At 34.0% G+C, this 12,329-nt stretch overlaps 2 protein-coding genes across 2 annotated transcripts in view; both read right to left on the bottom strand.

Annotated features, from left to right (window-relative positions):
- The window catches only part of LOC111055885 (transmembrane protein 145-like), a 125,956-nt gene that overhangs the window by 76,709 nt on the left and 36,918 nt on the right, over positions 1-12,329 (bottom strand). Inside the window, exons 4-6 of the mRNA XM_039441504.1 lie at positions 11,818-12,030; positions 9,922-10,066; positions 9,215-9,286 (exon numbers count right to left, since the gene is read on the bottom strand). Of these exons, the coding sequence (XP_039297438.1) occupies positions 9,215-9,286; positions 9,922-10,066; positions 11,818-12,030 (430 nt within the window). The remainder of the gene's footprint in view (positions 1-9,214; positions 9,287-9,921; positions 10,067-11,817; positions 12,031-12,329) is intronic.
- On the bottom strand, positions 5,992-8,150 carry LOC120354403. Its single transcript, XM_039441505.1, has 3 exons — positions 7,757-8,150; positions 6,993-7,145; positions 5,992-6,171 (listed from the first exon to the last, which is right to left on the bottom strand). Exons 1-3 carry the CDS (start codon positions 7,891-7,893, stop codon positions 6,036-6,038), a joined length of 426 nt encoding a protein of 141 aa, XP_039297439.1. The 5' UTR covers positions 7,894-8,150; the 3' UTR covers positions 5,992-6,035.

The following is a 12,329-nucleotide window of genomic DNA, read 5'->3' as shown; positions in this document are numbered from 1 at the left end:
TAACTGTCAGGTCCATCTGATTCAATTTCCTGCACTCGTTTTGATGTATAAGGACAAAATTTTGCGTAATGGCCTAATGAGTTGCATCTGTGGCAGTTGACCTTGAAGGCTGGACACACGTATGGCATGTGTTGTCCCACATTTTCGGCAATTGTAGGCTACTTCTCGCCCCAGACAATTTATTTTTGTCAGTTTCAAAAGTTTTAGCCTTCACTGCACCCTTATCTCTATTGAAAGATTCCCCCCTGACCACAGACTGTTGATTTGAAACTCTTTCTGCTTGCCGTGCTCTGGTTATAGCTTTTTGCAGTGTTAGAGACTCGTCATTCTGCAGAGACTCTGACAACTTATTATCCTGGACACCTATGACTATCAAATCTCTAATTAAACTACTTTTTAGTTGACCAAGTTCACAACTTTCAGCGAGCTTATGCAAATCATTTATAAAGGCATCCACCGGTTCTCCTACACCCTGTCTACGTTTTAAAAACTTAGCTCTTTCATGAACTATGTTTTTTGACAATCCAAGATACTTTTCAAACGCCTCTACCACATCTTCATAGAATAAATTTTCCTCATCCAAACCAAATGTTTCAAACAGTTCCTCACCTTCCTGGCCTAATGTGTACAGTAGAGTAATGATTTGCTGGCCATCGGGTTTAAGGTATAGTTCCGACGCAATTCTGTATCTTTCAAATCTTTTGATCTACCTAGCCCATAAAGCCGGGTTAGTGAAGTCAAAACTTTCCGGTGTAGTTGACTGAGATTGTAGCCGTACAACTACAGCAGTAGGCACTGGAATAGAATTAGTCATAGTATTATCCTCATTGGAGGGGTTTTTTACGTTCTTCCATTTTGCCTTACCTCTAGTTGCTGGCACATTTGATGCTACATTGCCCAGGTCTTAGTCATCTATATTTCATTATGAATATCTACCTCAACTTCCGTCACCTCTTCTGAACACACTTCAATAATTATTTAAATAAATAAGTATCAGTTATTTAAAACAAACAGATCATGTTGATTCAGAAGCAAGTCGAAAACATCGGACAGAAAGTTGACGTGATCGCCCAAAAAGGAGTCAAATTAGAGCTTCAAAATAAGTCACCAGTGTCCAATAGAAGCGGTGATAGAAGAGGATCCGTTGACAACATGGAGAAAAGTGGCTGTAACCACGAAAAGGAAAATAATGAAGCTGAGAGTTTCAAGCAGTCTGTGGTCAAAGAAAATTCAAATAGAATCAAATATGTAGATGAACAACATGCTCAAGATATGCCAAGCAACTGCCACAGAAAGCTTAGACAGTTCCGAAATGTTAGACCTCCATTACGATTTCAAACTTAGATAAAACTGTAAAGAATGGAAGATGTAGTGTTAAGCATATCATGTATTTATAATATTATCAGCTGTCCTAAAGAGTTGAGTTTGTTATAGTAATTGAAATAAACACTCACTTTAGAACAGTTTAGTTTAAGGACTATGATAATAATTGTTACTAGTGTTATTACAAAGCCCCCCCCCCTAATCTATCTTTACTTAAACTCCTAAATCCATAGGTCCACTTGTCAATATGCATGTGTAGCCAAGTACTCCACATAACTCCAAACCGTGCTCTCTTTAGATGACAAATTATTGACGAAAATAATTAAAGCTCCCCTAAATAATAAGTGAATATTGTAGCTAAAACACAAATAATAGAATTTTAATATTATATTCAAAAATGGATTGTTTTCTTCAAGAGAGAGTTACGTTTAGTCAAGCAATTGAATCAGTTCATCACTGATTCAAAGTTGGGATCTTGTAATAAATTTATCCACATTTATAACTACATACTAACCTACCTATAGTTCATTTGACGAGAAGATAAAGTAAAAGCATTGAAAAATCATACTCTCTAGAGGTCTATCTGTCTATGGTAAAAGAAAACGATTATGTGTTTATCTATGGTAAAAGTAAAAGATTATCTGTGTACCGTATACAGATAGATCTCTAGAGAGTATGATTTCACAATTTTTTACTTTATTTTCTCATCAAATGAACTATACTAGGTACTGAAACTCAAGGTTTGATTCGAAATAAGAATTTTGTGGTGTAATGAAAGTTTTAAGTGTAATTTCATAGCAGTTTCATACCGGCCAGTATGGGGTTGAATAATATGAGCGGTAGGGACCTCTCATGGGTCCACAAAATATCTACTCCGAAACGTGATCTCTATAGTCAACAGCAACAGGGAAGGCTCAAAATCGAGAAAATGGTCATACTCTCCAACTATTATAGAACAATAGAAAAAGGATGAAGGAAGAGATATTGCCACCTTTATAAACAATAGGACAACCCTTTCCGATCCCATCAACCTGTTGCATTTCTACCTTCAGGTAGTTGGACCCACCAGAGACCTCAAAGCCGTTAATTGTCTTAAATAAGTAAGTATCGGTAGCTTATCTTACGTCGAACACTACAATGTACAATACAAACAATTTCCATTAAAATACTATTATAATAATCATTGGAATTTCTGCCACTGATTGAGAAAATGTCATTCTGAGAGCCTTGAAACTCGTATTAGAAAAAGTTGCATTATCATTAGAAATTTTGTTATTTGTAATAGTTATAACTGTAGCCTACATAAATTCTCGTGATTATGGACATTAACTACTTTATTCTAAATCACGATAAAAATAGATACGGAATTTTGAGATAAGAGCACAATCATTTATAGTTAAACATAAGAAAGATTTACATAGCATTGACTTGAAAGCTCTGATAATGTTTGTGAACGAGACTGCAATTCTGGCTTGATCGGTATTGCCTCTCGCCATGTTCAAGTGAGAATAAAAAGCTTCAAAATAATTTGTTCTCACTAATATTGAAACCAAATGAGCAACAAAATAATCTGCTTTCAGCTTGAAATTTTTCAACTTATCAGGAGTATAATATTATCATATAGTATCACTAGTAAGCCTACCCTTTTATTTCCTGTGTTCACACAATCTGATATTCATCCCATTATCAAGTGATCAGATTATAAAGAGTAATCAAACAAGAAAAAATACAAAAAAACTACGAAAAAGAATCTTCATTTTTTTACAAAAAAAGATAAGATGAAGGAGTCTGATACACAATATATCATCAAACTTCATTAAAAAACATCAATACGGTATCTAAAATTAGAGTTATCAAAATAATGTGATAACGCGTATTGAGAATGCACACATCAAATTAATAAATTCTATGAGCAGACAAATGAAAGCTTGATTTTTACCATCAGTGTGGTTAAATCAAGAAATTTTTAATATTTTTTAAAGTATTGAAAAATGAAAATTCAGATTCAGCGCATGTCAAAACATGAGTTACAATATATAGACAAAAGTGATTGTTTCGAGCACAATAGTGTAGATAATGTAGAAAACAGTACTATACTGTTTACTATGGTGAAGGGAGTCATTCGCTCCGTACCGCGTCGGCTGTTTCCACTTCCACGGCGTCAAATCGAATCGCAAATACATAACAATATACATCAATGGATTCACAATGAGAGAGGCTACATTTATTATTTGGCTCATTTTCGATGAAAATTACTTGCTTCAAAGTTGATCGGAGAAAACAAAAATCAAATCGAAAACCCCTTAATTTTGGACATATTATTTTATCAAGGAAACTGATAGTTTTATGAATAGGACTAGTATTGTAGTCCATAATGTAACGAATCGAATGACATATAATAGAACTTTTCCCGGTTAATGGTTACAGAGATAATTCATTTTCCTTGATAACCTGTATGTTTCAACTTTAAGGGGAGCTAGGGGAGAAAGCTCCTTAAGGGGGGATTTCTTGGGATTTTTGGGAGAATGACCCTCTGGGAGGGTTCTATCGATGGTGAGAGATTCAGCTTTTATTTAATTTTCGGACCGAAAAAACCTTTATTGACTGGGCTAATATTAGCAACTTAATCATTGAAGAACAATACTTGAAAAATTATGATTTAGAAAAACTAAAAACGAAAGCTTAAGATCGTGACAGGTAGCTAAATTTAGCAGAAATAAATCGCTACCTTGGTTTGACAAGGTTCCAACTGCATATTCACTAGTTCTGAGAAAAAGTCCCCCAAAGTTTTGAGTTCTCAGAACTTGAAAAATTATAACAGGACATGTCCATAACTTTTTCTAGTGAAAAACACCAGTTGATATAAGTGTTTACCACACATACATAATTTATATTACTTTCAGTTTTTTTTATGGAGTGAGGTAGTTTGCAGTTAGAACCTTGTCACTGAAATTTTGATACATTAGAATTGTTACAAGGTTGTAAGTGCACTTAGAACCATTTCAAACCAAAAATTTTTTATTCTTTCAAATCACAAATGTAAAATAGTTTGATAATATTTTTTGTCTTGAGGGTTCATAAATGGAAACATTTTTGTAATGTCTTTTTTCTTCTCATCACTAATTTCGTGAACACTTTTTTGCACTTTAGGTTTTATGTTCAGCACTTTTGACACACCACATTTCTGGTCTACATTCTTACGTCCACGTCTTTCGGTAAACTGCAAATTAGAACACGTTTCTGGCTCTGTATTTTTATGTGATATTTTAAATTTCACAACCTGAAGAGTTTGTGAAAATGCTATCCGTGATATTTGGCTAAATGGTACAGCCTTGTAATTGAATAACTTTGCAACTGAAGAAAAATCTTTAAAATCAGAATCTTTCATCTGAATTACACGAAATGGTTTGTGGCGCCTTATTTGTTTCAAAAGTCGTATAAGACCAATAGGAGAAAAAACCTCGATTCGCGTCATAGCCTTCTCAATTAAACTGTGTACACTGTCAACTTCTTGTACACAAGAATGTCCAGGTACAGAATATTTCATTGTGATAGTCTCAATGTTTTCATTATTTTTTAGGAAATCCATTATAGCGCATGACATGATTGAATTTCGATTCTTTGGTACACAAGAATCTGACCAAGTAATTAGATTTGTTAATTCATTTTCTTCTGCAACAACATCCAATATCTTCCTAACAGCACTAGCTATATCATTTCCCGCTCTCCACTCATACTTTCGTTCCATATAGCACAATATACTTGTTTTGTAACTGAATAATAGGCAGTCAAGTTGTAAACATTCAATTTCCTCGTATAAAAGAATGAACTGATATTAGCTCTAGGGCAAGTAATAACATTTTGCAGATCAAAAATAAGTACAGGAACATCTGATGCTTTGTCTTTCTTACGCTCTTCACTCATACAATTCTTCTCTTCTATATGCATGTTTTATTGCTGCATGAGCTCATCAGGAATAATATTGGTCTTTTCAGCTACTTTTAATTTTTCACACAAATCACATCGGTCACTCTTTGGCTCATGAAATGACATGTTGAATTGTGTTACAAATATATGATAATACATGAATTGCTTAACTGGAACTAAATCTTTTTCCCTACACTTTTCTACATATAATTCAAACATTTTGGCAATACTCAAATCGGATGACAAGTATTTTCTATCTGTCCTAGCTCTGCAGTAATGCGAATCAACAGTGGGGAAGCTATTTATATGTTCACTTACAAAATCAACATCACCGGTTGGTTTTCGCCTGCTTTCACGACTTCTACCTCTCTGATCTGGCTCTGGAGTGTTAGTTGTTTTATTTTTTGATGCGTGCACTGTATAAATTGGTTTCTGTGAGATGTCAAGAGTTCCTAGGTAGAAAGATTTGCATACTTGAATTTTTTCCCCTTTCACATTGAAAAAATACTTGAAAGAGTACAATCTTCTAGAATTAGCATCATTTGATCGTTTAGGACGAGCTGTGAGATATCGTTCAGATGTGTTGATTATGAAATGCCGTTTCTCATTAATTCCAATAGAATAGTATGATTTATGAAGCTTGGTTTGTTCATCATCTGATATTTTTCTGCTGCATTTGAATTTACACGAAGTATTACAGTTTTTCAGAGTCTTAACTTTTTTTGCATGAACCTCCTTGCCCCTACGACTCTCATACATCTTACCAGCTTGACACTGTTCTTTCCTTACATTACTTTTCCAGTAAGATGGTTTTGCCACAATCTTTCTAAATTTCTTCTTAGGAGTGACTGGTGCAGTAATAATATTCGATGCAATGTCAAGATGAGGTGTCTCCACAGATTTTCGGTGCAGATGTCATGTCTGAAATGAGAAAAAGTTCATTTGAAATGTACATTATCTATTTGGAAGAAGAACAACAAAAATTTATGAATCATGATGCATGATTTAACATCATCTCATTATTCATTTTTAATACATTGCCAACATAACTTTAAAGTCAAGCTTGAGAAAATTAAACAAGAGGCATCTCAGATTAGACTTTTCCCGGAAGATTACTACTGGAAGCATTGATACAGAGTGATCATAAAGTCTCTTTGCAGTAATTGCATGATGGCATTGTTTTATTATCAGTATGCCATGATGGCAATGTTTCACTCATAGGGACTTTTTGTTCACGCTGTAAAACAGCATGCAATAAAAAAATGTTCCTAGTACCATATAACATCTAGGTACCAAATTATTATGTTACAGTATCATACTAGTATGGTACTAGGTACTAGATTACATTTATCTTGTTGTGAAATGTATGCATATTTTTTAGTTCTACAATTTAACTAACAAATTGGACACTGCATTGGAATCTTTTAATCCATTCCAACATAGCATACTTTCCATAGCCTATCACATTTTATTTCATTAATCTAAAGCTGTGCGAACACATCAAAATTTTCGATCAAATTTCTTCTAAGAAATCAGAAAGGAATTTCAAGGAATTGGAAGCTCTTCTATTTGGCAGAATTAGATGGAAAATTTGAACATGTACATGCAGCTCAATAAAATGTAGCTGCAAGCTGTTGCAATAGGTAGGCATCTAAATGAAAAATAAAACTTGAAAAATTAAAGTATGAGCTTATTCCATGTTTGATAAGTTAGATGAAAATCATATTCTTGCAATATCTTACCGATTATCAGTTCCAGTGTTTCGGTCAACCTCTCCATTTTGGTTGATGTCCATGTCCATGTTTTTATTGACCTCATCAGTAATAGTAGAAGACACGCTTTCATAGATGAGTTTCCTTTTTGCTGGAGCTATTTTCCTTACAAGTCTTTCTCTCCTGAAAAAAAAAAACAAATTTTATTTCAGTCAAATAAATATTAATAATAATACTTCTGCATGCTATAAAATTGATACTGAAAAACAAAATGAAGAAATTGAAAGCTGAATAAAAATAATAAAATTTCAATTCAGAGACAGCATTCCCTAGGTGAAATTAAAAAAAAAGTGGGCCTATTGAGAAAATTACAGTTTATTAAGAGCTGAAATTTGAGTTCAATTTGTCTTGCCTGATATCCTACAATCATAAAAAATAAACATTATTGGTAATGCAACCATGTCAGCCGGTCTGGTACTGGGAGGGTACCTACTCAACAAAACGTAATGACAAGAGTTTTAGGTTAGGCTTAAGTATAGGTCAAGTTGAAAATTGTTGGTCTCATCGATAAGACCATAAATTCACTATTTTAAAGTTGAAAAGTGTTATTAGAGATAAAGACTATGTGTATTCAACTTGTCTGAGCTCATAAAATGAACACAAAATATTACAAGTCTAAATATCAGCTGAATCAGGCATTGAGTTTTCAATTTAACCTAACTCCTAGCGTAGCTTTTTTAGTGAAATCAGAGCACATTAATACACAAAAATAAGAAAATGGGTCATCATCTTACCTTGACAAATTGGTTTCATCATTCAAATCGGAATATTCAGAACTTTCTGAATCAGGATCTGACGATGTAGGTGGTATAAAATCATCTTCAGAATCATCAAAAATATCCACTGACTTATCACTTTCAGAATCACTCATGATTATTTTATCACAAATCTAACACAGTGTATAAATATTAGTAGCATTAGCTTGAACTAAAATAATTGTTAATAATGAGATATTATCAAGCATAAAGCATAGAAAAACATCGACACGAGTTGAAACAACATAAACACAGACTGCAATCTATCTGTAATGCAAAACTAACCTACAAACCACTGCGAGCTGAAACTGAAATGGCGGGAAACTACAAAATGATAGTTTGACAAGGTTCCATCTGCCATTGGAACTTTGTCAGTAACATCTGATCTCAATGACATGCAGTTGGAACTTGGTAATTCTTAAGCTGCGTACACATATATGCGCCTCCAACCCGCACCGAGCACGCTCCGCACCGAGCACGCTCCGCCCTCGTACCGCCCTCGTTCCTCCATCGTACCGCAGTCGCTCCGCCTCCGCTCTGCAGTCGCACCCATCATGAACGTTAAGGAAGATGTTAGCTCTTCTCGCGTTCCCCGGTCGAACCACTGTTGCTCCCCGGTCGATCATCAATCGCTCTGCTGGAGTGACGTTCGGCTGCGCACCTTTGGTGCGTACAGACTTTCGCTCTGCTCCACAACCGAACGTCACTCCAGCAGAGCGATTGATGATCGACCGGGGAGCAACAGTGGGTCGACCGGGGGACGCGAGAAGAGCTAACATCTTCCTTAACGTTCATGATGAGTGCGACTGCAGAGCGGAGGCGGAGCGACTGCGATACGATTGAGGAACGAGGGCGGTACGAGGGAGGAACGAGGGCGGTACGAGGGCAGAGCGTGCTCGGTGCGGGTTGGAGGCGCGTATATGTGTACGCAGCTTTATATCTCTGTTATGGATTGGCAGAACTGGTTCTTGACTAGATGTAATGGTAGATAATGATGCCTGGAAGACAGTAGGCAAAAAAAAAAAAAAATGAATTTTGATGATTTTGTTAGTTAGAAATGTATTTGCATAATCTAATTTATCTTACTCTCACCATATTAATTCTTGGATTGAAGATTTAAAGACAGTTCCTGATTTAAAGATACATATACTCTTGGGCTGGGGTTAGACCGAACGAGCATTGATTGAACTAGAGCACGAATGAACTGAAGCATTAAACACATAGAAACAGCCGGACATTTGAGAAGCATGGTAAATAATTATGCCCCCAAAAGTGTAGAAATTCAATGTTAGATCTCATGATTTTAGAGATTATAAACTGGCTTTATCCAGATGTTTATCAATCTTTGTTCGAAACAAGCATTCGCTTGTTTGGTCTAGCCTCAGAATTACAGCAACTTTTCCATGCAAAATATGTTATTTGATCTCCAATACTCACTTGCGCACATAAACACAGCAATAGTTAGGAGAACGTACGTCAAAAGGAATGAGATTAGCACTGGCAATATATCTGAAAATTTTGCAAAACTGTTGTAACTATCATAACAAGTGATTTTTTTGACAAGAAAGTAAAAACAATAATTAAGCAATATGATTATGATGTGTTAGTTGATGATGGAATAGTTTGTGAAACTAAGATCACATAATGTCTGATGAGAAGCTGATTTGGAACCAATATCACAAACTAATTTCTCAACATAACTCGAATATCATTTTTTTAATGCGTAAGATGTTTTCAATTTTATGTTGTTTTTGTTTAGATATTGCTATATACATCTAGTCCACATGGAAAAATACAATCTGAGAAATGGAAATTAGGCAATTTGTTGGAATAATAATATATAATGCTCGCTACTATATCGGACAAATAATGTTTCACTGGTGTGGCAACCAATACTAATGTAAAAAGAGCCTGAAGAATATTAATGTAACTGATATCACATTGGCAACATCTATTTATAATGATGATGCTAATATTATCAAATCAAATCAATTTATTTGCCATTGAATATTATAATATATAAGTTCAGATAGTGAGTTGATTAATAGGTAGGATATTAGCATTTGCTATCATACCGTATAATAAATTATATTGAACCCATTTATCTGTCGTCACGATTCTTGAAAGAATCTGTTGATACTTACAAAACTCATCTGCTGAGAAATGCTCCCGCCAAAAATCTCCTGGAGGTCCATTTGTCATCATCAGTTTGTAGCGCATACTGAGACCCTGATGGTAACGGGTTTTCAATTTAGTTATCCGATAAGCTTTACAACATGCATGCAAAAACTATAACAGCAAACAATTGAATCTTAATGGAACAGAATTCATTTAACAATCACACAATACACGTCTATCATTTTATTGGAAAATCGTAAATTATGAAAACTGCTCCATTCCTCCACTATCCAGACACCTTTGGCATTTTTTATTTCTAGATATAAATAAATGAAGAATTTGAAAAGAAATAGAAAGAGAAAACCCACGGATGAAATTTGCCAATAAGTTGAACAAAGCTGAAAATTTTATTCTTGCTCTTAATATAGATAACCTAGAATTCTAGAAAGTAGAAACTCACTATTAAGTAATAATATAATAATTATAATAATATTATTATATCAGTAGAATATGGGCTTGGTATAGTCACAAACTGAGACAACTATGTAAGTGAAGTACAAGAGAAAGGTAGCTCTATGCTTTATAATAGTAGGGAGAGAAAACCAATAAATTGGCCTCAATTTAACACAAAATTAGGCCTATAGGAGCAAAGTATATAAAAGCCCTTTTGTAATTGAGTATGGATTTATGGTGGATATTTTTGTGACCAATGATTGTAGAACCGAATTGGAGTTATTCAACCCATATTTGACAGTTGGATTCCATAATATTATTTCGATCTCAAGTCAGATTATTTACTTATCACAGCTTATCACAGCTGTGATAAGAGAGTCGAAATGTTGTGAATGATAGCACAGAATACAGCATTGTTGTATTCTGTGATGATAGTAATTCCAATACAGACAGGTGTGATAAATTAAGGAATCGTCATTTGCTTTCAAGTAAAAAAAAAATATACTTAGACTTAAACTCACTCTAATCTATCAGGATTAGCTGAATTAGAAGAAATTGATGTTATTTATAAGGAATGCTGACAGTTTGATGTGCACCTACATAACGGTTATGCATACAATCTCCGATTTCAATTGAAAACTACAATCTATTTTCTTCATCAAACCTATCAATTTTTGGGAATAATGAATTGTTAGAAGAATGACCTTACTAATATTAATATTATCTTTATAATAACAAGAGACAATAACAACTATTTTACGTTCTTAATGCAACATCTCTATCCTCGTCCCCATGTTAAATTGTGACCTAAATGACGAATTAATTTAGGAAAAATTCCGCCAGGGGCGCTTCCGACGTTTTTGAAATCCCCTCCACCTACGTGTTCATAGCGAATAGCTTGCTACCTCTGCGCAAAGCACTGTCCAGCTGACAGCATTATAGTACTCTTATTCATTTTTCGTTTACATCTTATAAAATGTACAATATTGATATTAATTTTATTCCATCCTTTCAAATACTGAACATAATTTTGAAAATGGATTTAGTAATGGGAGCGCTGCGTCCTAATGGACGAGCCGCCACTGAATGTGTATTGAAAATAAATATTTTATTGACTGTAAATATTTTAGAGCAAAGTTAGAACATATATTCTGCATATTTGATAAACGTTAAAATGAATTTTTATAAATTGTATTATGATTTTATGAATAAAAAGCTATTTGATTTGATTTAGATGCAACTAAATCAGATATTTCCTTTTTACAATACATTATTTTAGTCATGAAAACTTTTCATGAAAAAGATCACTCCTCACTAGAATAGCACTTTTTAGCCAATCAATTATTCATGCTTCTTCCCATTTCTAATAATTATTCAATTAGGAATTGTAGCAGGTTTTTTTGGGCAAATGCCGTTTAATCTTTCTGCATTGATTTTATGCTCAATGAATGAATAAATAAATTGCTTACTTTTGTTGAATTACAATTACTGATAGCAATAAACCACCACCTCTCTCTGGCACTGCGAAACCTTCTCGAGTTTTGGCAAGTAATTGTAAATTTCTTTTTACCGGAATCTTTTGAGTTGGGCACATGAAAACAGCCAGCAGAGCCATCAGAACTAGTCAGTAATATCATCTGGTTTTGTCTTCTACTAAGAACTGACTCTTTTTGTTCGCAAGTCTGAAATTGAAATTTTTTGTCAAACAATTGTTCAAAAACGGTATAAAATGAATCATACAAGCCGTAAGAACAGTATATCAACATAGCAAATCAAAATTCCAAATTGAGTTTCTTTATTTATGTAGATTACATATCCTATTTTATAAAACAACAAAGTGTACAATATGTGTTCACTAAACATAAATAATACGGTATTGTTTTGTATCAATTGACAGCTCATCTAATTTTTAAAACATATTTTAAAGGTCAGATATTTTCTCTCTATGTATCTTTCAGTCAGGAAAAAACCAATTTAATAA

Source organism: Nilaparvata lugens, chromosome X (assembly GCF_014356525.2).
Source record: "Nilaparvata lugens isolate BPH chromosome X, ASM1435652v1, whole genome shotgun sequence".
Taxonomy (NCBI): Eukaryota; Metazoa; Arthropoda; class Insecta; order Hemiptera; family Delphacidae; genus Nilaparvata; species Nilaparvata lugens.
Note: the sequence above shows the minus strand (reverse complement) of the source record. Positions and strands in the feature narration are given on the sequence as shown.